Consider the following 26,580-nt stretch of genomic DNA (forward strand, 5'->3'; position numbering starts at 1 on the left):
GACACGAGGTCTCATCCAGCAGTGGAGTGACACAACCTCGGTGACAACAACAGCTGGACACGAGGTCTCATCCAGCAGTGGAGTGACACAACCTCGGTGACAACAACAACAGCTGCTGGACACGAGGCCTCATCCAGCAGTGCAGTGACACAACCTCGGTGACAACAACAACAGCTGCTGGACACGAGGCCTCATCCAGCAGTGCAGTGACACAACCTCGGTGACAACAACAACAGCAGCAGCTGCTGGACACGAGGCCTCATCCAGCAGTGCAGTGACACAACCTCGGTGACAACAACAACAGCAGCTGCTGGACACGAGGTCTCATCCAGCAGTGCAGTGACACAACCTCGGTGACAACAACAACAGCAGCAGCTGCTAGACACGAGGTCTCATCCAGCAGTGCAGTGACACAACCTCGGTGACAACAACAACAGCAGCAGCTGCTGGACACGAGGCCTCATCCAGCAGTGGAGTGGAGGCACGGGGCGCTGCGACAACGCTCTGCTGCTGCTGTTGGTAGGTGCCGGAACCAACACCGTGTATCCACCCGGAACTAAAAATGCGATGTTGGTTGTGGTGGTGCGGGGTGGTGGGGGGAGAAATCTTCGCGAGCACCACTTTTGCCTCCCCCACTCACCCCGGTGCTCGCACGCGATTGGTCAGAAGCTCGGTCACGCCCACGCCGGCTGACCAATCGCGTGGCCGCTTGCTGGGAGGTCGAGCCACGTGCGTCTTGGAGCGACCACGTGGGTGAGGAGGAGGGTGGCCAACGCTCGCTGGCAATTAAACGCGGGAAACGTCGCCAATTAACGAGGGGTGACGTCACTAATTAAGCCCCCACACCCCTCCAGAACGTGTCATGGAGGCCGCGAAGCGAGCGCGAGAGAGCGGCGAGGCCGAGGAGACGCGGTCCGGGAAGAGGCCGAGGAGGGAAGGCGACGCGGGAGACGAGAGGGAGACTCGGGGGGAGGCCGGGGGAGGTGGAGGGGAGGCCGGGGGAGATGGAGGCGAGGCGCGGGTTGATGGAGTCGCGGGGAAGGCCCAGGAAGCGGACGCTCGCCCCGGCGATTTTGCTCTATCCGCCGAGGTGGTCACGGCTGAAGATGGTGCTGATGACGATGCCGTCAACGGCGATGATGCTGCTGCTGCTGATGGTGATGCCGACGGCCATCGTGATGCTGCTGCTGCTGCTGGTGGTGGTGGTGATGGGGGAGACGCGGTGGTGCGGGATCAGGGAGGCGAGGAGTTCGCGGAGCGGATGAAACACTGCCTCGTGGAGGTCGACGTGGGCATCGCCGAGTTCGTGAGCGACCTCGCGGGGTTCTCAGGCATCCTCAAGGAGCGGTGAGCGCGACGGTGGTGGTGTGGTGGTGATAGTGGTGGTGTGGTGGTGGTGGTGTGGTGGTGATAGCGGTGATGTGTCGCTGATAGCGGTGATGTGTCGGTGATGACGGTGGTGTGGTGGTGATGACGGTGGTGTGGTGGTGATAGCGGTGGTGGTGATTACGGTGGTGTGGTGGTGGTGATAGCGGTGATGTGTCGGTGATGACGGTGGTGGTGATAGCGGTGATGGGGTGGTGATGGTGATAGCTGTAAGCCCCAGGCTACTTTGGGCTCGCCTTCCTATCAACCAGAGGCGAGGAGCGGTGGTCGTGGTTACTTATGCCCCCACCGAAGACGAACATCCGTGGAGGGATGCAGGCAAGGCCGATGAGTCGGATGCCTTCTATGACCTGTCACAGGTGCTGGCTAAAGTGGCCACTCGGGACAGAGTCATCTTGTTGGGTGACTTTAATGCCCGAGTTGGTCATGATGCTGGCACCTGGTCTGGAGTGATTGGAGGGCATGGGCCTGATCAGCTCAATAACAACGGTAGGAGGCTGCTAGATTTTTGTGCAGCCCATGGGCTTGTAATTACCAACACGCTGTTCCGGCATCGGCACATCCACACATCATCATGGATGCATGCCAGGTCCAAGCAAAGAACATCTGCTGGACTACGCAGTGACGGAACAGCGGATGCGGGCCCTTGTCCTTGACACCAGGACCTACCGTGGAGCTGATCTGCCCACTGACCATCGACTTGTCATCTGTAGGATGCGCCTGCCATTCTTCCACTCTGGTGGTGGGTGTACATCCAGGACCCCATTCAAACCCACAGTGGCATGGTCTCAGCTAGCTGATGAAAGTTGCAAGCGAGAATTTAATTATCGCTTGCGGCTGGGGTTGCCATTGTTCCCCACTCCTCCTGATGTTGAGGGTAAATGGGCGAGGTTTAGGGCTGTGGCTCATGCAGCTGCAATGGCTGAGTTGGGTACGCGGTCCAGACCTCCGCAGAGACCCTGGCTGACAGAGGAGGTGTTCAGGCTGGTTGAGAAAAAGCGACAGGCCCACTCATCGTCTACAGCATCCCACGTCAGAGAATGAGGAGGCTTACCGCAGCCTTTGCTCAGAGGTTCAGAGAGCCGTGAGGCGCTGCAAGGATGGATGGTGGTCGCGGGTTGCTGAGGAGATGGAGTCTGCCTCAGTGGTCCGCGATCACAAATCACTATTTAACTTCATCAAAAAAGTAACCTGCAGCGCCATACCTATTACCATCATTAGGGGAAAGAATGGTGATCCAATCTCCGACCCCCAAGAGCTGATTTGCTGAGCATTTCTGTGAAGTCCTGGGGGTGGGGAAATCCCTCAGCCTGAAAAACGTCGTGGGAAAAAGTGGGGATGACCCTGCTGAGGCTGCTATTGGAAGAAGTCACCCCCTGTGAGTGGCTGGCTGAGGTGCCATCTGTTGAGGAAGAACTGAAGGTGATCCAGAGTCCGAGACTAGGAAAGGCACTGGGCAGAGATGATCTCCCAAGCGAAATGCTGAGGGAGGGTGGCGTTTGTGCACAGACTGCCCTATATGACATCATAACAACAGTCTGGACCACTGGACGGGTTCCGCAGGACTAGAAGGATGCCCTGGTGGTCCCCCTCTTTAAGAAGGGGGACTGCACAGACTGTAACAACTACAGGGGCATCTCACTCCTCAGTGTGCCGGGAAAGGTCCTGGCAAGGATTATCCAACATCGCCTTGCTAGGCACGCTGAGGAGAGGCTTGCGGAGCCCCTGTGTGGTTTCAGGAAAGGGCGGTTCTGCACAGATGCCATATTTACTGTTCGTCCGCTACAGCAGAGGTGTAGGGAATTCCAACAAGACCTACATCTCTGCTTTATTGACCTGGTCAAGGCCTATGATACCATCAGGTAGGCCTGGGTTCTTAGTGCTTTTGGAGTCCCTGACTCTGCTCACGGTCATTAAGGACCTTCATGATGGTGAGCGGGCCCGGGTAAAACTACGTGGCCGGGAGTCGGAGCCATTCCCTGTTGACCTTGGTGTTCGACAGGGATGTCCTATGGCTCCTACATTATTTAACATCTATTTCGACCATGTAGTTCGTGTAACTTTCGGTGGTTGTACCAGAGGAATTTCCATCTGGTACAGATACAATGGGAGGCTGATCGATGCCCGGGTGCGGTCAAGGGATGGCTCCCTATCGGTCAACCATGTTACGTATGCCGATGATCTGGTAATTGCTGCTCACTCAGAGGAGGAGTTGGAGGCGCTGCTGCTGAACCTGGAGCTTGCGATTAAGAGGTGGTGCCTTACCATCAACCCCACCAAAACTAAGCACCTGCCTGGGTATTTTGTACCATGGGGCAGTTGTGGAGTTTCCCATGCCTGGGCAGTGTGCTCATGACCGGCTCCGGTTTGACAGCAGAGGTCTCACTCCGAATCGGTCGAGCAGCATTATCTTTTCATCGGTTGCATAATGCTACGTGGAAGCTACCTGGTCTGTCGCTCCACACGAAGCTTCAGGTTGGATAGAGTGGGCGAAATGGGCACGGCATGGGCTAGAGAAGAGATGGAGTGATGTGGTACAGGAGGATGTGGAGATGAGTGGATTTGCCGATGACTGGTACCAGCGATGTCAAGATCAGCCTCTGTGGAGGCAGTCGCCCTCCAGCAATAACGGAGGGCAGAGGAGTGACGCTCACAACAACGAGCGGAGCGTCGGGCAGCTAAAGCACAGCAAGTTGGCACAGCAGGGAGCACAGGTGGTGCATCGGCTACTCATCTCAATCAGTCGACCCGTGGCACCTACTGGGTCTGCCCCGTGACCTCCTGCCAGCGGGCGTTAGACTCTTCACGTGGCCTTAAAGTGCACTTAGCCTGGCACAAGCGCCGTGGTGACGTCACCGCCATATAGTGATGAATGGCAGTTGTTGGTGGTAATGGTGGTGATGTTGATGTTGTTATTGATGATGGTGGTGGTGATGATGATGGTGGTGATGTTAATGTTATTGATGGTGGCAGTGATGTTGATGTTGTTATTCATGGTGGTGGTGGTGGTGATGCTGTTATTGATGGTGGTGATGATGGTGGTGGTGATGTTGTTATTGATGGTGGTGATGATGGTGGTGGTGATGTTGTTATTGATGGTGGTGATGATGGTGGTGGTGATGTTGTTATTGATGGTGGTGGTGATGATGGTGGTGATGTTGATGTTATTGATGGTGGTGGTGATGATGATGGTGGTGATGTTAATTTTATTGATGGTGGCAGTGATGTTGATGTTGTTATTGATGGTGGTGATGATGGTGATGATGGTGGTGATGATGATGTTGTTATTGATGGTAGTGATGATGGTGGTGGTGATGTTAATGTTATTGATGATGATGATGGTGGTGATGATGATGTTGTTATTGATGGTGGTGATGATGGTGGTGGTGGTGGTGATGTTGATGTTGTTATTGATGGTGGTGATGATGTTGTTATTGATGGTGATGATGATGGTGGTGGTGATGTTGTTATTGATGGTGATGATGATGGTGGTGGTGATGTTGTTATTGATGGTGGTGGTGATGATGATGATGGTGGTGATGTTGTTATTGATGGTGATGATGGTGGTGATGTTGATGTTATTGATGGTGGCAGTGATGTTGATGTTGTTATTGATGGTGGTGATGATCGTGGTGGTGATGATGATGTTGTTATTGATGGTGGTGATGATGATGGTGGTGGTGATGATGTGGGCAGGTATTCTGACTTTGTGGTGCATGAGATCAACGAGGAAGGGAAGGTCTTGCATCTCGACGACCTCAACCCCCCCGCCGCGCCGGAAGAGGTGACACTCATTGCACCTCGCCAGCATCTCATGGTCACCACGCGGCAACATCCACCACACATCGTACAGCAACATCATCGCAGCACGAAGCGTCATCATCGTGGCTACAGCTTCATTCACTCGATGTGTGGTTCATGAAAGATGGGTGTGTGTGTGTGCGCGTCTTTGTCCGTGTGTCTGTTTGTGTTCGAGTACCCGGTGCGGTGTGTGAACATCGCCACTAGGGAGACAAAGGCGGCCGGGATTGGTGCTGGCCACCCACCCCCTCGTGTGCCGTGCCCGTCTTCATTGGTGCTTCTGGCCAACAGCACTTTCCCCAACAGTCTGTTAAGGCTACACGGGGGATCTTTGAATCTGTGATAGTGCTTGTGTTGGTGTGTTTGTGTGGGGAGTGGTGGAGCAGCGGTTAGCGCTACGCTACGAACCCGGCGACCCTAGCTCAATTCTCGCTCACGGCCAACACAGCCAGTGACGATTATCTGAACAGGTCCTGGGCCTCCCCAAGGTCGACTCGGCCTCAAATGAGTACCTGGTGGCGGCGTGTAGTAAACATCGCCACTGGGGAGACAAAGGCGGCCGGGTGTGATGCTGGCCACCCCCACCCCCTCGTGTGCCGTGCCGGCCTTCATCGGTGCTGCTCGCTCACAGTACTTGCCCCAAAAAGTCTGTGGAGGCTACCCGGGGGATCTTTGTCTGCGTAGGTGCGTGTGGACGTGGACACGGGGCCGCTCACGGACGAGCAGCTCGCTCTCCTGACCGACCTCCAGGCCGGCAAAGGTCACGAACTCCTCATGGAGGTGAGCGGCGACGACGACTAGGAGGTCAAAGGTTACCACGGGCACCAGCCCGACGCTCGCTGCTCACCACGCACTGGGGGGCGACGGGGGGGGGGGCATTGTGCGGACACCACACACGCCACGGCCGTGTGTGTATGTGTGTGTGTGTCTCTGTGAATGTGTGTGTGTCTCGGTGAATGTGTGTGTGTGTGTCTCTGTGAATGTGTGTATGTGTGTGTGTCTCTGTGAATGTGTGTGTGTCTTTGTGAATGTTTGTATGTCTCTGTGAATGTGTGTGTGTCTTGGTGTGTGTCTCTGTGAATATGTGTGTGTGTCTCTGTGAATGTGTGTGTGTCTTTGTGAATGTGTGTGTGTCTCTGTGTGTATGTGTCTCTGTGAATGTGTGTATGTGTCTCTGTGAATGTGTGTATGTGTGTGTGTCTCTGTGAATGTGTGTATGTGTGTGTGTCTCTGTGAATGTGTGTGTGTCTCTGTGAATGTGGGTGTGTGTGTCTCTGTGAATGTGGGTGTGTGTGTCTCTGTGAATGTGTGTGTGTGTGTCTCTGTGAATGTGTGTGTGTGTCTGTGAATGTGTATGTGTGTGTGTCTCTGTGAATGTGTGTGTGTGTGTCTCGGTGTGTGTGAACCTGTCATGGGCGTCCCCTACGTCGACTCGGCCTCAAATGAGTGCGATGTGTAAACATCGCCACTGGGGAGACAAAGGCGGCCGGGCGCGGTACTGGCCACCCACCCCCTCGTACGCCGTGCCGGCCTTCATCGACAGCACCTGCCCCGGCAGTGTGTTCAAGCTCCGCGGGGGCTCTCTGTCTCTGGCGTGCGAGGCTGCAGGTGGAGCAGCTGAGTAAGGACTCCCGCACCGTGCTGCACCGCGCCGTGCGCGCTCGATTCCCGGGCCTGGAGACGCGGACCGAGCAGAGGGACGGTCGCCGCGTCATCGTGGCGTACCGCACCGCCACGCTCACCGGGCGCGGTGAGTCGGGCGCCACCGTGGCCGGGAAATGTTGACTCCCTTGCCTGGTACGCAGGAGGTCGTGGGTTCGATCCCGGCCCTGACGCCTGCTGCTGTATATTTGGAGTTTGCGTGTCTCTCTCTCATCATCACGGTGGCTAGGAGATGTTGACTACCTCGCCTGGTACGCAGGAGGTCGTGGGTTCGATCCCGACCCTGACGACGCCTGCTGTAGATTTGGAGTTTACGTGTCTCCTCTCATCATCATCACGGTGGCGAGGAGATGTTAACTACCTCGCCTGGTGTACAGGAGGTCGTGGGTTCGATCCCTGCCCTGACGCCTGCTGCTGTATATTTGTAGTTTGCGTGTCTCTCTCTCATCACGGTGGCTGGGAGATGTTGACTACCTCGCCTGGTACGCAGGAGGTCGTGGGTTCGATCCCTGCCCTGACGCCTGCTCCTGTATATTTGTAGTTTGCGTGTCTCTCTCTCTCACCGTGGTAACGTGGATATTTCTCCGGGTCCTCCGCTTTTTCCGCTCCGCATTTAGAATCAACATTATACGTTTAGAGTGTTTGGCTGCTATAAATGTCAACGTGATAATGATGAGCCACTTCGTAGAGCTATCGTTTGTGAAAAAAAGCTACATAGCTCAGTGGGGCCTTACTTGGTGAAAACAAATAGTACAAGTTTATAGTTTGAGGTGCGCGCTCACCACTCGCCACACTCACCACTCGCCACACTCGCCACACTCACCACTCGCCACACTCGCCACACTCGCCCCACTCCCCACTCGCCACACTCGCCACACTCACCACTCGCCACACTCACCACTCGCCACACTCGCCACACTCACCACTCGCCACACTCCCCACTCGCCACACTCACCACACTCACCACTCGCCACACTCGCCACACCACTCGCCACACTCACCACTCGCCACACTCGCCACACTCACCACTCGCCACACTCACCACTCGCCACACTCGCCACACTCACCACTCGCCACACTCGCCACTCAACACACTCACCACTCGCCACACTCACCACTCGCCACACTCACCACTCGCCACACTCGCCACTCAACACACACCGGCGCAGCTTGATAACTCGGGGAGTGTTTGCTCGCCGCTCGCCACTCTCTCACCACACTCGGTAAACACTCGACAACAACAACAACCGCCGCCATTCGTTACCACGGCACCTTGAGCCAACGTGAAGTCTGTGTAGACTGGTGCGTGTGTGTGTAGACTCACGCGTGAACTCGTGTGTGTGTGTGTGTGTAGACTCACTTGTGAACTCGCGCGTGTGTGTGTGCGTAGACTCGCGTGTGAACTCGTGTGTGTGTGATTGTGTATAGACTCGTGCGTGAACTCGTGCGTGAATTCGTGTGCGTGTGTAGACTCTTACGCGAACTCGTGTGTGTGTGTGTAGACTCGTGCGTGAACTCGTGTGTGAACTCGTGTGTGTGTGTGTGTAGACTCTTACGCGAACTCGTGTGTGTAGACTCGTGCATGAACTCGTGTGTGTGTGTGCGTGTGTGTAGTCTCATTTGTGAACTCGTGCGCGTGTGTGTGTGTGCGTGTGTGTATAGACTCGCGTGTGAACTCGTGTGTGTGTGCGTGTGTGCGTGTGTGCGTGTGTGTAGACTCATTTGTGAACTCGTGCGTGTGTGTGTGTGTGTGCGTGTGTGTATAGACTCGCGTGTGAACTCATGTGTGTGTGTGTGCGTGTGTGCGTGTGTGTAGACTCATTTGTGAACTCGTGCGTGTGTGCGCGTGTGTGCATGTATGTGTAGACTCGCGCGTTAACTCGTGTGTGTGTGTGTGCGCGTGTGCGCGTGTGTGTGTGTAGACTCGCGCGTGAACTCGTGGCCCAAGGCGCGGGGCAGCTACTGCCGCTTCCTGCTCTACAAGGAGAACCGCGACACCATGGACGCCGTGAGCTCCCTGGCCAGCCTCGTGCGGTGAGGCGGGGGGGGGGCACCCCGGTCGTCTGTGTCCGTGTGCCACCCATAGCCACACACCAATACCCACCCACACGCACCCACACGCACCCATACCGATCCACCTACATCCACCCACCCACACCTACCCATCCACACCCATCCACCCACACGCACCCATACCCATCCACCCACACCTACCCACCCACACCTACCCATCCACCCACCCCCACCCATCCACTCACACCCATCCACCCACACCCACCTACCCCAACCCACACCCACCCACACCTACCCATCCACCCACACCTACCCATCCTCCCACACCCATCCATCCACCCACCCACACCCATCCACCCACCCACACCCACCCACCCACACCCACCCACACCCACCCACACACACTCACCCACACCCACCCACACCCACCCTCCAATACTCACCCATCCACCCACACCCATCCACCCACACCCATCCATCCATCCACCCACCCACCCACAGCCACCCACACACACCCACCCATCCACCCACCCACACCCACACACACTTACCCACACACACACACCCACCCACACCCATCCACACCCACCCACACCCACCCTCCCACAGCCACCCATTCACCCACCCACACCAACCCTCCAAAATCCACCCATAGCTCATAGCAACCATAGCTCCACCCAGAGGTGTGGACTCGAGTCATGTGACTTGGACTCGAGTCAGACTCGAGTCATGAATTTGATGACTTGCGACTCGACTTGGACTTGCATAACAATGACTTTGTCCCACCTATGAGATGTGGACTCGAGTCATGTGACTTGGACTCGAGTCAGACTCGAGTCATGAATTTGATGACTTGCGACTCGACTTGGACTTGCATAACAATGACTTTGTCCCACCTCTGGCTCCACCCATACACACCCATGCCCACAGCACCTCTGGATAACCACCTGCCTTCTCCGTGCACCTAGCCTGGCACGCGGCTGACGTATTTATGTGTGCGTCGGCGTGTGTGTGCGTATGTGCATGGGCGTGTGGGCGTGTGTGTGGTGAATGCGTGTGTGTGCACGTGTGCGTGGATGTGTGTGTTGTGGGTGTGCGTGTTGCGTGTGCGTGTGTGCGCGTGTGCGTGCGTGTTGTGTGCGTGTGTGCGCGTGCGTGCGTGCGTGTGTGTTCGCGTGTGTGTGTTGCGTGTGCGTGTTGCGTGCGTGTTGTGTGCGTGCATGTGTTGTTGCGTGCGTGTGCGCGTGCGTGTGCGCGTGCGTGTGTGCGTGCGTGTGTGCGTGCGTGTGTGTGTGCGTGCGTGTGTGTGTGTGCGTGCAGGGTGCGGCCGGCCACCTTCTCGTACGTGGGCACCAAGGACAAACGGGCGGTCACCGTGCAGGAGGTGGCGGCGCTACGGTGACCTCACACACAGACACAGACAAAGCTCCCCCGCGTAGCCTGCGCGCGCTGTCGGGGCAAGTGCTGTTCGAGGTGAGCAGCACCTACGAATGCCCAGCGGGTTTTGCCCGAGACAGAATAAACGTAACAGAACGTGCCCAGGGGGTGGGCTGGCCGGCACCATGCCCCGGCCACCTTTGTCTTCCCAGTGCTGATGATTAATACGCTCACTGCACCAGGTGATAATTTGAGGTTGAGTTGACCTAGGGGAGGCTTGGGACCGGTTCAAATTATCGTCATGGCCACGAGTGGGAATCGAACTTAGATCCCTGCCGCATTCGTAGGGCAGTGTGTTGACGCGTACACACACTCACACACGCGCACACTCACACACGCGCACACTCACACACGCACACACACACTCACACACGCACGCACTCACACGCGTACGCACACGCACACACACGCACTTGCACACACTCACACACACTCACACACGCACTCCCACGCGCACACTAACACTCGCGCACTAACATAGTCGCACACAAACACACACTATGCACTCACACGAGCACACTCGTGTGCACAGATAATCACAGGCTCACACAGGCTCACGTGCACACACACACATTCACATGTGCACATACACGCACACTAACACTCGCACACACACGCACGCACGCTAACACTCGCACACTCGTGTGCACAGATAATCACAGGCTCACGTGCGCACACACACACACGTACACGGACTCACGCGCTCACTCACACGCGTGCTCAAATGTGCACACGCTCAGGCACACTCACACGCACACTCACGTGCTCACCGATCTATACCCCCCCCCGGTGCAGGGTGAGTGCGGAGCGGCTGGCGCAGCTGAACCGCTGTCTGCGTGGGGTGCGCCTGGGGAACTTCTCGTACGCACGCAGCGGCCTCCGCCTGGGGGCGCTGCAGGGCAACCACTTCAGCGTCGTGCTGCGGTGCGCAAGGACCCCCCGCCCCCTGCACACAGACCCTCGCAAGCTCGCTCGCTCACTCGTTTGCTCACTCGCTCGCTCACTCGCTCGCCCACTCGCTCGCTCACCCACTCGCTCACCCGCTCGCTCGCTTGCCCACTCACGCACGCACCCACCCACTCACTCGCTCACCCACTCGCTCACCCGCTCACTCACTCACGCACCCACTCAATCACTCGCTCACCCACTCGCTCACCCACTCACTCACATACCCACTCACTCACATGCCCACTCACTCACGCACCCATCCACTCACTCACTTGCTCACTCGCTCACTCACTCACCCACTCGCCCACTCATACACCCACTCACCCACCCACCCATCCACTCACTCATCATCTCTCACCCGCTCACTCCCTCACCTACTCACCCACTCACCCACCCTTCCACTCATCCACCTACTCAATCATTCACCCACTCATACACCCACTCACCTACTCACCTACCCGCTCACCCATCCACTGACCAACCTACTTAATCATTCACCCACTCATACACCCACTCACCTACTCACCCATCCACTCACCCACCCACTGACCCACTTAATCAATCATTCACCCACTCACCCACCCACTCATACACCCACTCACTCACCCTTGCACATGAGACTTATCCTGGTCTGGAGAGTGCTCAGCTGGTTAAACCAAATCAACTCAACCCCCCCGCCCCCCCCCCACCACCAGCAATGTGAGTGGTACGGAGGAGCAGGTTGCCGCGGCGATGATGTCGCTCCGAGACTCCGGCTTCATCAACTACTACGGCATGCAGCGCTTCGGCACCACAGCGGTGCCCACTCACCACGTGGGCAGGTGAGGGCAGCTCACCCACACACTCACCCACACACTCACCCACACGCTCACCCACACGCTCACCCACACACTCACCCACACACTCACCCACACACTCACCCACACGCTCACCACGTGGGCAGGTGAGGGCAGCTCACCCACACGCTCACCCACACGCTCACCCACACGCTCACCCACACGCTCACCCACACGCTCACCCACACGCTCACCCACACACTCACCCACACACTCACCACGTGGGCAGGAGCTCACCCACACGCTCACCATGTGGGCAGGTGAGGGCAGCTCACCCACACGCTCACCCACACGCTCACCCACACACTCACCCACACGCTCACCACGTGGGCAGGTGAGGAGGGCAGCTCACCCACACGCTCACCCACACGCTCACCCACACGCTCACCCACACGCTCACCCACACACTCACCCACACGCTCACCACGTGGGCAGAGAGGGCAGCTCACCCCGCTCACCCACACACTCACCCACACGCTCACCACGTGGGCAGAGAGGGCAGCTCACCCCGCTCACCCGCACGCTTACCACGTGGGCAGCTCACCCACACGCTTACCACGTGGGGTGATGAGTGGTGCGCTACTCCCCCACTGGGGTGCCACATGGGTGCTATCCCCTGACCCCCTAACCCGCTGATCCCCTGACCCCGTGACCCCGTGACCCACAGGGCCATGCTGCAGGGAAACTGGCCGGAGGTGCTGGACCTGGTGCTGAAGCCTCGGCCTGGAGGTGAGGACGAATCTCGCTCACCCCACGCTCACTCACACTCGCACACACTCACACACACTAACCCACGCTCACCCGTACTCACCCACGCTCACCCACGCTCACACACGCTCACCCACGCTCACCCGTACTCACCCACGCTCACCCACGCTCACCCACACTCACCCACACTCACCCACACTGCCTCTGTCTGTGTGTGTGGGCAGCGGTAGTGTAGCGGTTAGCGCTGCGCTACGAACCCGGCGACCCGAGTTCGATTCCCGCTCATGGCCAACACCACCATCAGTGACGATTATCTCACCCGATCCTGGGCCTCCCCTAGGTCGACTCGGCCTCAAACGAGTACCTGGTGCGGCGTGTGGTAAACGTCGCCACCGGGGAGACAAAGGCGGCCGGGCGCGCCGTGCCGGCCTTCGTAAGCACCGCTCGCTAGCAGCACTTGCCCCGACGGTCTGCTGAGGCTACGCGGGGCCCCTTTGCCCGTGTGTGTGCGTAGCGGAGCGCCCGGAGCTGGTGCGCTGCCGCGAGGAGTGGGGGCGCTCGCGCGACGCGGCGCGCGCGCTGGCGCTGCTGCCGGCGCGCTGCCGCGGCGGCGTGGAGGGGCGGCTCCTGCAGGGGCTGACGCGGCACGCGCCGGGGGACATCACCGGGGCCTTCTCCTGCGTGAGGCTCACGCTCACGCTCGCTCGCACACTCACTCACTCACACGCTCGCTCACACACTCACTCACACGCTCACACACACACTCGCTCACACACTCACTCACACGCTCACACACTCGCACGCTCACTCACACACTCACTCACACGCTCGCTCACTCACTCACACACTCACTCACACACTCACTCACACACTCACACACTCACTCACTCACACACTCACTCGCTCACTCACACGATCACTCACACTCACACGCTCGCTCACACTCGCACGCTCGCTCACACACTCGCACGCTCGCTCACTCACTCACTCACTCACTCCCACACTCGTTCACGCTCTCACTCACTCACCCGGGCTCACACTCGCTCGCACGCTCGCTCACACACTCACACGCGATCACTCACACTCGCTCACACGCGATCACTCACACTCGCTCACACGCTCACTCACTCACACGCTCGCTCACACACGCTCGCTCACACGCTCACACGCGATCACTCACACTCGCTCACACGCGATCACTCACACTCGCTCACACGCGATCACTCACACTCGCTCACACGCTCGCTCACACGCTCGCTCACACTCGCACGCTCGCTCACACACTCACTCACACGCTCGCTCACACACTCACTCACACGCGATCACTCACACTCGCACGCTCGCTCACACTCGCACGCTCGCTCACACTCGCACGCTCACACACTCACTCACTCGCGCTAACACTCGCACGCTCACTCACCCGGGCTCACGCTCGCTCACACTCGTTCACTCGCTCCAACACTCACTTGCACTTGCTCACTCGCACTCACTCACACTCGGGTTGTTGTTGACAGATCCCACGGAACACGAGGCTCATGTACCTGTGTTGTTGTTGTTGTTGACAGATCCCACGGAACACGAGGCTCATGTACCTGTGTTGTTGTTGTTGTTGACAGATCCCACGGAACACGAGGCTCATGTACCTGTGTTGTTGTTGACAGATCCCACGGAACACGAGGCTCATGTATCTGTGTTGTTGTTGACAGATCCCACGGAACACGAGGCTCATGTACCTGTGTTGTTGTTGTTGTTGACAGATCCCACGGAACACGAGGCTCATGTACCTGTGTTGTTGTTGTTGTTGACAGATCCCACGGAACACGCGTCTCATGTACCTGTGTTGTTGTTGACAGATCCCACGGAACACGAGGCTCATGTACCTGTGTTGTTGTTGTTGTTGTTGACAGATCCCGCGGAACACGCAGCTCATGTACCTGTGTTGTTGTTGTTGTTGACAGATCCCACGGAACACGCGTCTCATGTACCTGTGTTGTTGTTGTTGTTGACAGATCCCACGGAACACGCGGCTCATGTACCTGCACAGCTACCAGAGTGCGATGTGGAACGCCGCGGCGTCTGCTCGCGTCCGCCTGCTGGGCCTCCAGCCTGCACCGGGGGACCTCGTGCTGGACCATGACGGTGAGGCCGCTCTCACCACGCTCACCACGCTCGCTCGCTCACCACGCTCACTCGCTCCCTCACCACGCTCACCACGCTCACCACGCTCACCACGCTCACCACGCTCGCTCACTCCCTCACCACGCTCGCTCGCTCACCACGCTCACCACGCTCGCTCGCTCACCACGCTCACTCACTCCCTCACCACGCTCACCACGCTCGATCGCTCACCACGCTCGCTCGCTCACCACGCTCGCTCGCTCACCACGCTCACTCACTCCCTCACCACGCTCGCTCGCTCACCATGCTCACCACGCTCACCACTCTCACCACGTTCACCACGCTCGCTCGCTCACCACGCTCACTCACTCCCTCACCACGCTCGCTCGCTCACCACGCTCACCACGCTCACCACGCTCGCTCACTCCCTCACCACGCTCGCTCACTCACCACACTCACCACGCTCGCTCGCTCACCACGCTCACCACGCTCACTCACTCCCTCACCACGCTCGATCGCTCACCACGCTCACCACGCTCACCACGCTCGCTCGCTCACCACGCTCACTCACTCCCTCACCACGCTCACCACGCTCGATCGCTCACCACGCTCACCACGCTCACCACGCTCGCTCGCTCACCACGCTCACTCACTCCCTCACCACGCTCACCACGCTCGCTCGCTCACCACGCTCACCACGCTCACCACTCTCACCACGCTCACCACGCTCGCTCGCTCACCACGCTCACTCACTCCCTCACCACGCTCGCTCACCACGCTCACCACGCTCGCTCACCACGCTCGCTCCCTCACCACGCTCGCTCGCTCACCACGCTCGCTCGCTCACCACGCTCACCATGCTCACCACGCTCGCTCGCTCACCACGCTCGCTCGCTCACCACGCTCGCTCCCTCACCACGCTCGCTCGCTCACCACGCTCGCTCGCTCACCACGCTCGCTCCCTCACCACGCTCGCTCGCTCACCACGCTCACCACGCTCACCACGCTCACCTCGCTCGCTCGCTCACCACGCTCGCTCCCTTATCACGCTCGCTCGCTCACCACGCTCGCTCGCTCACCACGCTCGCTCCCTCACCACGCTCGCTCGCTCACCACGCTCACCACGCTCACCACGCTCACCTCGCTCGCTCGCTCACCACGCTCGCTCCCTTACCACGCTCGCTCGCTCACCACGCTCACCATGCTCACCACGCTCGCTCGCTCACCACGCTCGCTCGCTCACCACGCTCGCCACGCACACCATGCTCACCACGCTCGCTCCCTTACCACGCTCGCTCGCTCACCACGCTCACCACGCTCACCATGCTCACCACGCTCGCTCGCTCACCACGCTCGCTCCCTCACCACGCTCACCACGCTCACCTCGCTCGCTCGCTCACCACGCTCGCTCCCTTACCACGCTCGCTCGCTCACCACGCTCACCACGCTCACCATGCTCACCACGCTCGCTCCCTTACCACGCTCGCTCGCTCACCACGCTCACCACGCACACCATGCTCACCACGCTCGCTCCCTTACCACGCTCGCTCGCTCACCACGCTCGCCACGCACACCACGCTCCCTCACCACGCTCCCTCACCACGCTCACCACGCTCGCTCCCTCACCACGCTCACCACGCTCACCACGCTCGCTCACTCCCTCACCACGCTCGCTCGCTCACCACGCTCACCACGCTCGCTCGCTCACCACGCTCACTCACTCCCTCACCACGCTCACCACGCTCGATCGCTCACCACGCTCACCACGCTCGCTCGCTCACCACGCTCACTCACTCCCTCACCACGCTCACCACGCTCGCTCGCTCACCACGCTCACTCACTCCCTCACCACGCTCACCACGCTCGCTCGCTCACCACGCTCACCACGCTCACCACTCTCACCACGCTCGCTCGCTCACCACGCTCACTCACTCCCTCACCACGCTCGCTCGCTCACCACGCTCGCTCGCTCACCACGCTCGCTCCCTCACCACGCTCGCTCGCTCACCACGCTCACCACGCTCGCTCGCTCACCACGCTCGCTCCCTCACCACGCTCGCTCGCTCACCACGCTCGATCGCTCACCACGCTCACCACGCTCGCTCGCTCACCACGCTCACTCACTCCCTCACCACGCTCACCACGCTCGCTCGCTCACCACGCTCACTCACTCCCTCACCACGCTCGCTCGCTCACCACGCTCACCACGCTCGCTCGCTCACCACGCTCGCTCCCTCACCACGCTCGCTCGCTCACCACGCTCGCTCCCTCACCACGCTCGCTCGCTCACCACGCTCACTCACCACGCTCACCACGCTCACTACGCTCACCACGCTCGCTCGCTCACCACGCTCGCTCCCTCACCACGCTCGCTCGCTCACCACGCTCACCACGCTCACCACGCTCACCTCGCTCGCTCGCTCACCACGCTCGCTCCCTCACCACGCTCGCTCGCTCACCACGCTCGCCACGCACACCACGCTCCCTCACCACGCTCACCACGCTCGCTCCCTCACCACGCTCACCACGCTCATCACGCTCGCTCGCTCACCACACTCACCACGCTCATCACGCTCGCTCCCTCACCACGCTCACCACGCTCGCTCCCTCACCACGCTCACCACGCTCATCACGCTCGCTCGCTCACCACGCTCACCACGCTCGCTCACCACGCTCGCTCGCTCCCTCACCACGCTCGCTCGCTCACCACGCTCCCTCACCACGCTCGCCACGCTCCCTCACCACGCTCGCTCACCACGCTCGCCACGCTCGCTCCCTCACCACGCTCGCTCACCACACTTGCTCACCATGGTGAGGTGAGGGGTGATGACGATGTAGATGATGATGATGTAGATGATGATGACAATGTTGATGGTCATGACGACGATGATGACGACGATGATGACGATGATGATGATGTTGATGATGATGTTGACGATGATGATGTTGATGATGACGATGATAATGATGACGATGTTGACGATGACGATGACGTAGACGATGATGACGATGTTGATGATGACGATGTTCATGATGACGACGTTGATGATGATGACGATGTTGATGATGACGACGATGATGACGATGAAGTTGATGATGACGAGGCCGCTGTGCCGCCCCAGGCTCGCCGCTGCTGCTGGATGCGGCGTCGGCGCCGGCGGCCTCCATGCTGGACGTGGTGCTGCCTCTGCCGGGCTTCGACGTCGTCTACCCCACACACAAGGGTGAGGGGGCGGGGAGTGGGTGGTGGGGGGGTGGTGGGGGGGGGTGGGGGGGGGGATCGGGGGGTGGTGGGGGGGGGGGGATGGTAGGCTGTCCCCGTGATGTCCCTACGGTGTCTCTGCTGTGTCCCCGTTGTGTCCCCGTTGTGTCTCCGCTGTGTCTCGTTGTGTCTCCGTGATGTCCCCGCCGTGTCTCCGCCGTGTCTCCGCTGTGTCTCGTGTCTCCGCTGTGTCTCCATTGTGTCTCCGCTGTGTCTTCATTGTGTCTCCGTGATGTCCCCGCCGTGTCTCCGCCGTGTCTCCGCAGTGGGAGACTTGTACCGCGAGATGCTGTCCGCGGATGGTCTGGACGGGGACAAGCTGAGGCACCGTGTGCGCGAGTACGCGCTGTCCGGGGCCTACCGCAGGGCCGTCGTGAGGCCACGCGGCATCACCTGGTGAGACCACCACAGGCACCGCAACAACCACAACAACAACCACAACAACAACCACCACAACAACCACCACAACAACCACCACAACAACCACCACAACAACCACCACAACAACAACAACAACCACCACAGTCACTACAACAACAACAACCATCACAACAACAACCACCACAGTCACCACAACAACCACAACAACCACAACAACAACAAAGGCCGCGTGACATGACCTAGTGAGACACAACCACAGTAACCACAGTAACCACAACAACCACAACAACAACAGTGACCACAACAACCACAACAACCACAACAACCACGACAACAACAAAGGGTCACGTGACGCTGGCTAGAGTTGTGTGCACGTTGAACTCCTGTCTGCACCGTGCGTCGGCGCGGGAGTTTAACCCTCGACTCCCCTCTCCCCCCCACCCCCCGGTTGCCGTGGCGACGCAGGGAGCTGTGTCGCTATGACGACTCCACGGTGCCTCTCATCGCCACCGACCTCGACCTCCTGGAGGGGAGGTCACCCGCCCCGGCCCAGCCCGGTGCGTCAAGGGGTCACGGGTCGCGGGGGTCGCGGGGGTCGCGGGGGTCACGGGTCGCGGGGGTCGCGGGGGTTACGGTCAGGGGTCGGCGCCGCGTGGAAGCGCCGGCGAAGATTGATCTGAAGCGGTGCTGGGCCCTCCCTTAGGGTGACTCGGCCTCAAATGAGTACCCAGTGCCGGTGTGTGTGGTAAACGGTGTGCGTGGTAGACGGTGTGCGTGGTAAATGGTGTGCGTGGTAGACGGTGTGCGTGGTAGACGGTGTGCGTGGTAGACGGTGTGTGTGGTAGACGGTGTGCGTGGTAAATGGTGTGCGTGGTAGACGGTGTGTGTGGTAGACGGTGTGCGTGGTAGACGGTGTGCGTGGTAAATGGTGTGCGTGGTAAACGGTGTGCGTGGTAGACGGTGTGCGTGGTGAACGGTGTGCGTGGTAGACGGTGTGCGTGGTGAACGGTGTGCGTGGTAAACGGTGTGCGTGGTAAACGGTGTGCGTGGTAGACGGTGTGCGTGGTAAACGGTGTGCGTGGTGAACGGTGTGCGTGGTGGACGGCGTGCGTGGTAGACGGTGTGCGTGGTAGACGGCGTGCGTGGTAGACGGCGTGCGTGGTAGACGGTGTGCGTGGTGGACGGCGTGCGTGGTAAACGGTGTGCGTGGTGGACGGCGTGCGTGGTAGACGGTGTGCGTGGTAGACGGTGTGCGTGGTGGACGGTGTGCGTGGTGGACGGCGTGCGTGGTAGACGGCGTGCGTGGTAGACTGTGTGCGTGGTAGACGGTGTGCGTGGTAGACGGTGTGCGTGGTGAACGGTGTGCGTGGTAGACGGCGTGCGTGGTAGACTGTGTGCGTGGTAGACGGTGTGCGTGGTGGACGGCGTGCGTGGTAAACGGTGTGCGTGGTAGACGGCGTGCGTGGTAGACGGTGTGCGTGGTAGACGGTGTGCGTGGTAGACGGTGTGCGTGGTGAACGGCGTGCGTGGTAAACTGCGTGCGTGGTAGACGGTGTGCGTGGTGAACGGTGTGCGTGGTGAACGGTGTGCGTGGTAGACGGTGTGCGTGGTAGACGGTGTGCGTGGTAGACGGTGTGCGTGGTGAACGGCGTGCGTGGTAAACTGCGTGCGTGGTAGACGGCGTGCGTGGTAGACGGTGTGCGTGGTGAACGGTGTGCGTGGTAGACGGTGTGCGTGGTAGACGGTGTGCGTGGTAGACGGCGTGCGTGGTAGACGGTGTGCGTGGTAGACGGTGTGCGTGGTAGACGGTGTGCGTGGTAGACTGTGTGCGTGGTAGACTGTGTGCGTGGTAGACGGTGTGCGTGGTAGACGGTGTGCGTGGTAGACGGTGTGCGTGGTAGACGGTGTGCGTGGTAGACGGTGTGCGTGGTAAACGGTGTGCGTGGTAAACGGTGTGTGTGGTAAACGGCTGAAACTAAGCTGTGTTTTATTTTAATCGCTGCAAGGCTCTGCTCAGCTGTTTAGAAGTGGCTTGTCGCGTGGACATTTGTAGCAGCCAAATACTCTTAAGGACATCCGTGGGGGGGGAAAAGAGCTTCATAGCTCATCGGATTCCTCCGGTTTCTGGTTCTAAGCGCGCAATGTCGATTCTGGTCAACGCGGGGGGAGGAGCCGGAGGACGATCCACGCGGCCAGGGAGAGAGAGAGAGAGACGCGCAGACTCCAGATCGACAGGCGTCGGGATCGAACCCACGACCTCCTGCGTACCGGGCGAGGTAGTTAACATCTCGTCTTTGTCGCTGTGGTGAGCAGAGGGGCGGTACCACGACCTCGTGCGTACCGGGCGAGGTAGTCAACATCTCGTCTGTGGCGGTGTGCGTGAGCAGAGGGGCGGTACCGTGCGCTCAAGATGGAGTTTGCGCTGCCCCCGTCGAGCTACGCGACCATGGCGGTGCGCGAGGTGCTCAAGATGGACACGAGCATCCGCAGCCAGAGCGCCCTCAACACCAGCAGCAGCGGCAGCGGCAGGGACACGGCCAGAGAGACAGCCAGGAGCACGACCACCACAAACACCACAGACACCACAGACACCACCACCACGGACATCACCACCATAGACACCACCACCACCATGGACACCACCCCCTCCACGGCCACCTCCACGGCCACCACCGCCACCACGGACACCACCACCACCACGGACACCACCACCACCATGGACATAGCCACCACCACCCCCTCCACGGACACCTCCATCACCACCTCCACAAACACCACCACAGACACCACCACCACGGCCGCCACCACCACAGACACCACCACGGACACCACCATGGACACCACCACCCCCCCCTCCACAAACACCACCACCACCATGGACATAGCCACCACCACCAGCAACACCACCAAAGACACCGCCACCACCACCACAGTGACACCACCACCACCACCAAGCAGAGAGGGTGACGCTGCAGGGGCAAGTGCTGTTAGCGAGTAGCAGCAGCACCTGTGAAGGCTACCGGCACTGCGGCGCACGAGGGGGCGGGGGGCCAGCACCACGCCCGGCCGCCTTTGTCTCCCCAGCGGTGGCGTTTACGCACAGCACACCGGAACTCATTTGAGGCTGAGTCGACCTAGGGGAGGCCCAGGACTGGTTGAGGTCACTGGTGGTGTTGGTGGCCCGTGAGCGGGAATCAAACCCGGGTCGCTGGGGTTTGCGGCGTAACACGCTAACCGCTGCGCCACCGCTCCCCACACACACACATGCACACACAGAGACAAAGATCCCCCGTATAGCTTTAACAGACTGTTGGTTAGCGAGCACGCGCACACGCGTGTGTGGTTGCGTGCGTATGAATGTGTGCGTGCGTGTGTGCATGTGCGTGTGTGTATGTGCGTGTGTGTGTGGTTGCGTGCGTGTGTATGTGTAGTTGTGTGTATGCGTGTGTGTGTGTGTATGTGCGTGTGTGTATGTATGTATGTGCGCTCGTACGTTGAATGTTACGTTCCCCGCTCTGCTCGGAGAGCCCCTTTTCAATTAAACTTCTCTCACATCGCCAGAGTGCCTCCCTTGACACGTTCCTCTTCCGGTGTCAGGCTAGGTGCCTGTCAGACCCAGGCTAGGTGCCAGGCTAGGTGCCTGCTGTGATGAGAGACCCGGGCTGGTGCCAGGCTAGGTGCCTGTTGTGATGAGAGACCCGGGCTGGTGCCAGGCTAGGTGCCTGTTATGATGAGAGACCCAGGCTGGTGCCAGGCTAGGTGCCTGCTGTGATGAGAGACCCGGGCTGGTGCCAGGCTAGGTGCCTGTTATGATGAGAGACCCAGGCTGGTGCCAGGCTAGGTGCCTGCTGTGATGAGAGACCCGGGCTGGTGCCAGGCTAGGTACCTGCTGTGATGAGAGACCCGGGCTGGTGCCAGGCTAGGTGCCTGCTGTGATGAGAGACCCGGGCTGGTGCCAGGCTAGGTGCCTGCTGTGATGAGAGACCCAGGCTGGTGCCAGGCTAGGTACCTGCTGTGATGAGAGACCCAGGCTGGTGCCAGGCTAGGTGCCTGCTGTGATGAGAGACCCAGGCTGGTGCCAGGCTAGGTGCCTGCTGTGATGAGAGACCCAGGCTGGTGCCAGGCTAGGTGCCTGTTGTGATGACAGACCCGGGCTAGGTGCCAGGCTAGGTGCGTGGGACCACTCGGCCCGGAGGGTCTCAGCGGGCATCTGCCGGTGCCACTCACCCTGGGCGCGGTGGGGGCGGGGCGCGGTGGGGGCGGGGCGGGGCGGGGAGGGGGCGGGGTGGGGGCGAGGCGAGGCGGGGTGGGGGCGGGGCGGGGTGGGGGTGGAGGCGGGGTGGGGGCGGGGCGGGGTGGGGGTGGAGACGTCTTGGGAGGTCCCGAGAGGCGGGGCTCCCCCCACAGGGGGAGGGGGGGTGTTGGTTCTTGGGAAGGGAGACCCTGGGGGAAAAGTGGTTGGGATCCGGGTGAGTGGTGGGTGGTGAGGGCGATTAGTGGGATTGTGGTGGGTGGGTGGTGAGGGCGATTACCAGAGCCGGCTCTGGCTCGGCTCTGGCTCGGCTCTGGCTCTGCAAGTGAGCCACGGGTCAAGCTAGGTGCCTGCTGTGGCTCGCTTGAGACGGCTATGCGCATGGTCCCAGCTCTAAGTCTCAAGACTTGAGACTGTGAGTCTCTGCGTGGTTCCGGCTCAGAGTCTCACGACCTCGAGCTGTGTGGATCGCGGCTGAGCCAGAACCGAGCCACAGCCGAGGCGACGGCTCAGCTGTGACGGTGCCGGTGGGAGCGGTGGCGCAGCGATTAGCGCAGCGCTGACGAACCTGGCAAGAGACCCGTCTTGGATTCCCGCTCACGGCCTCCGGCAGCACCGCTGACTAGGTGCCTGCTGGTGCCAGGCTAGGTGCCTGTCTTAATGAGAGACCCGGGCTGGTGCCAGGCTGGTGCCTGTCTTTATGAGAGATCCGGACTGGTGCCAGGCTAGTTGCCTGGCACCAGTCCAACACTCGCCACCAACACTCGCCCAGCCGGCTATTAAAGGCTCCACCGGGGAGGAGTCTTCGTGTCTATCGCTGGCTGGGCGGTGCGGAGGGTCAGAGTGGGGGGGGGGCAGGGAGGTAGCCCCCCCCCCTCCCCCATGTCACCGTGAGACACGCACCACCGTCTCAGCGCGTCCTCTGTATTTTTAGATTTGTATTTGAGACGCTGCGAGCGTGGCAGAGAAAGCGGCTCGCTCGGCAGCGGTGACTTCGCGCGGCCGCGGAGAATCCTGACGGAGTCCGCCGTTTCGGCTCTGGGCTCTTCGCGAGGAGCGGGCGGCGTCTGGCGAAAGTGGGTTTCAAGTTGGGGGGGGCGGGCCCTGGTTAGAGTCCCCTGGGGGGCAAGGCTGCCACATCTGCCGCTCCGGCGGTAAAGCCAAGTCGATGGTTCACAGAAAATAGCAAAAAACTGCGACGTTTCGATCCGGGAAACGTTCGTGTTGGGGTCAGGGGTTAATCGTAGGGTCAGGGTTGGGGGTGGGGGGGTCGAGGATCAAGGGGGGGGGGTCGAGGTCTGGGTCTGAAGTCTGGGTAAGAGTCAAAAGTTGAGAGGTCGGGTCTAAATATGGGCTCTTGAGTTTGGATTAAAGTTTGGGTCTGGTTTAAGGATTTAAATCGGCGTTGGCGTCAGAGTTTAAAAGTCTCAGGGTCTAGTTTTAAGGGTCAGGGTTCAGAATCAGAGTAGGACATTGAGGTCGCAGCCCGGGTTAAGGTCTGGCCAGGGGGTCTCGTGTTTGCGTCAGGGTCGGGGTCTAAAGTCCGCGATAAAGCCGGTTTAGGGGACAGCTGAAGGTTCAGGGTTAGTGCCGGAGTCGTCGTTTCGCTCTTCGGAGTCTTCTCGGGGTTAAGTTACGACGCGTCGGGGATGTACCAACGTCTGGGGTTAGCTCTGGGTCTCAGGGTTGTGGTTGGAATCCCGGCATGGATCTCCTCGTCTGGGATCAGGCTCGGCTCCGGGATCTGCGCTCTGGGCTGCTGCTGCTGCTGCAAGACCCGGAGCGGATCGCCGTGCAGCCGCCATGTGGATCCTGGAGTCGCTGTCTCGCCTGCAGCAGCGACTGAGGAAGCTGGGACGCGGAGGGCCTCGCAGGTGACGCGGGGTCACAGAGGGGTCACGGTCAGCACGGGGTCACGGGGTCACATCCGAGTGATGTGAATCCAAGGCTGCCATGCCGGTCTGAATCTATCGATAGCAGCAGCAGCCATGATTCAATCCACTGCTGAATGAAGGCCTTGCGACGTGAATTATTGCATGCCAATAATAATCATCATTTTGATCTAAAGCTTTCGTGACTACAGGGATTCATATTCTTGGTTCTTTCGGTAAAGTCACGTAGAAGGGAAACAATAAAATAATATAAATATAAAACAATAACAAATTATTGCTGTGGATTTCACACCTGATGATGATTGCTTGTGTTGCAGTCGAAACGTCGTGAGAATGTTATTGTTTTATATTTTTATTATTTTAGAATAATAATCATCATCTTTGTATTTATGTGGCGCTTACACGCCTCATCAACTCGTCGCATCTCATTTCAAACTAAACAATTTAGTTTTTATTGTACCAGGTAGGGGGTCCCACTCAGAAGCGACCTGGTCACATCTGAGTCTCATCATCATCACCACGTGGAAATGTTTCGCAGCGAAATTCTCTTAAACGGGTGACGTCGATTCTAAATGTGAAGGGGGAAAAACCGGAGGACCCGGAGAAAAATCAACGCGACCACTGGGGGAGAGAGAGAGACACCGCAAACTCCAAATACACAGCAGCAGGCGTCAGGGTCGGGATCGAACCCACGACCTCCTGTAGACCAGGCGAGGTAGTTAACATCTCTACGGGGAGAGAGACACGCAAACTCCAAATATACAGCAGGCGTCAGGGTCGGGATCGAACCCACGACTTCTTGTATACCAGGCGAGGTAGTTAACATCTCACCATCCTACAAATTGGCAGTCCGGGTCGGTATCGCACCCAGGGCCTCCTCCATACGAGGCGAGGCCGTTAACGTCTCCTCGCCACCGTAGCGCCCCCCAGTGGCAGCTGTCCCTGTGCGGCACACGGTGGCTGAGCACAGCCGGCCTGCCAGCAGGCGGGCGGGTGACAGTCGGCTGCCAGTAGAGGGGGCAGGTGCTTGCCGCCACGGCAGGCAGCAGCCCGGCGCCTGTGCAGGCAGCGGCGAGGGTTGGTGGGTCACCGCGCAGATCGCCTGTGAGACTCCCTCCTGCCCGCGGGTGTCGGGGAGGAGCCAGAGGTCGCAAACGGGTTTTGATTCCTTACCCGTACCCGTACCCGGCCGCACCAAGGTCGCAAACGGGTACCAGTACCCGTACCCGGCTGGGTATGGGTACCCGTACCCTACCCGTACCCGTACCCTACCCGAAATGAGTGACAAACGGTTACTCACCGGTGACTCACGGCCTACCCGTACCCGGCTGGGTACGGGTAGCCGGATATCGGGTAGGGTACGGAATTGGGTACCAGGTTGCGACCTCTGGGAGGAGCCCGTGGCCCCGGCTGTGGCAGGAGAAGGCGGTGCAGCAACAGTGTGGACTCGATGTGTTCCCTCTGTACGGGGATCGAGTGTTGCCCCCTCGCTCGCACGGCGTGTGCTCTCTCTGGGTGCGCTGGTTTCCCCCCCCCCACCCCCGCGTGTAAAAAGTAGAAAAAAACTCCGTTGTCTGAAAACATCTTCACGTGTATATATATAGAACCGCAGAGCTTGGAGGGCAATCGTTGGGTAGCGACGGCTGCTCGTCACTGCGTGGCTGCTGCTGCCTTCCCGCTCCTCGTCTGTCGCTCCTCCTCCTTCCCCTGGCGCCTCTGAGTCGTCCTCTCTCTCTCTGAGTCGTCCTCTCTCTCTCTGAGTCGTCCTCTCTCTCTGAGTCGTCCCCTCTCTTTATCTCTGAGTCGTCCCCTCTCTTTCTCTCTGAGTCGTCCTCTCTCTCTGAGTCGTCCTCTCTCTCTGAGTCGTCCTCTCTCTGAGTCGTC

The 26,580-nt window shown here is 59.6% G+C and overlaps 1 protein-coding gene across 1 annotated transcript; it reads left to right on the plus strand.

The window, feature by feature from the left end:
* The first annotated feature begins 747 nt into the window (after positions 1-747).
* On the plus strand, positions 748-22,106 carry PUS7 (pseudouridine synthase 7). The gene is made up of 15 exons (XM_078875088.1): positions 748-1,347; positions 5,083-5,170; positions 5,872-5,967; positions 6,796-6,937; positions 8,772-8,883; positions 10,183-10,260; positions 11,095-11,223; positions 11,943-12,068; positions 12,751-12,812; positions 13,306-13,472; positions 14,801-14,930; positions 18,032-18,133; positions 18,438-18,567; positions 19,018-19,109; positions 20,940-22,106. Exons 1-15 carry the CDS (start codon positions 863-865, stop codon positions 21,548-21,550), a joined length of 2,550 nt encoding a protein of 849 aa, XP_078731214.1. The 5' UTR covers positions 748-862; the 3' UTR covers positions 21,551-22,106.
* Positions 22,107-26,580: the final 4,474 nt, after the last annotated feature.

Source organism: Lampetra fluviatilis, chromosome 40 (genome assembly GCF_964198595.1).
Source record: "Lampetra fluviatilis chromosome 40, kcLamFluv1.1, whole genome shotgun sequence".
Classification (NCBI taxonomy): Eukaryota; Metazoa; Chordata; class Hyperoartia; order Petromyzontiformes; family Petromyzontidae; genus Lampetra; species Lampetra fluviatilis.

Coding starts and splice junctions, on each gene's coding strand:
- PUS7 (XM_078875088.1), top strand. CDS start 863: ATGGAGGCCGCGAAGCGAGCGCGAGAGAGCGGCGAGGCCGAGGAGACG. Junction 12,069..12,750: donor CCCACTCACCACGTGGGCAG/GTGAGGGCAGCT, acceptor CGTGACCCACAG/GGCCATGCTGCAGGGAAACT. Junction 14,931..18,031: donor CCTCGTGCTGGACCATGACG/GTGAGGCCGCTC, acceptor GTGCCGCCCCAG/GCTCGCCGCTGCTGCTGGAT.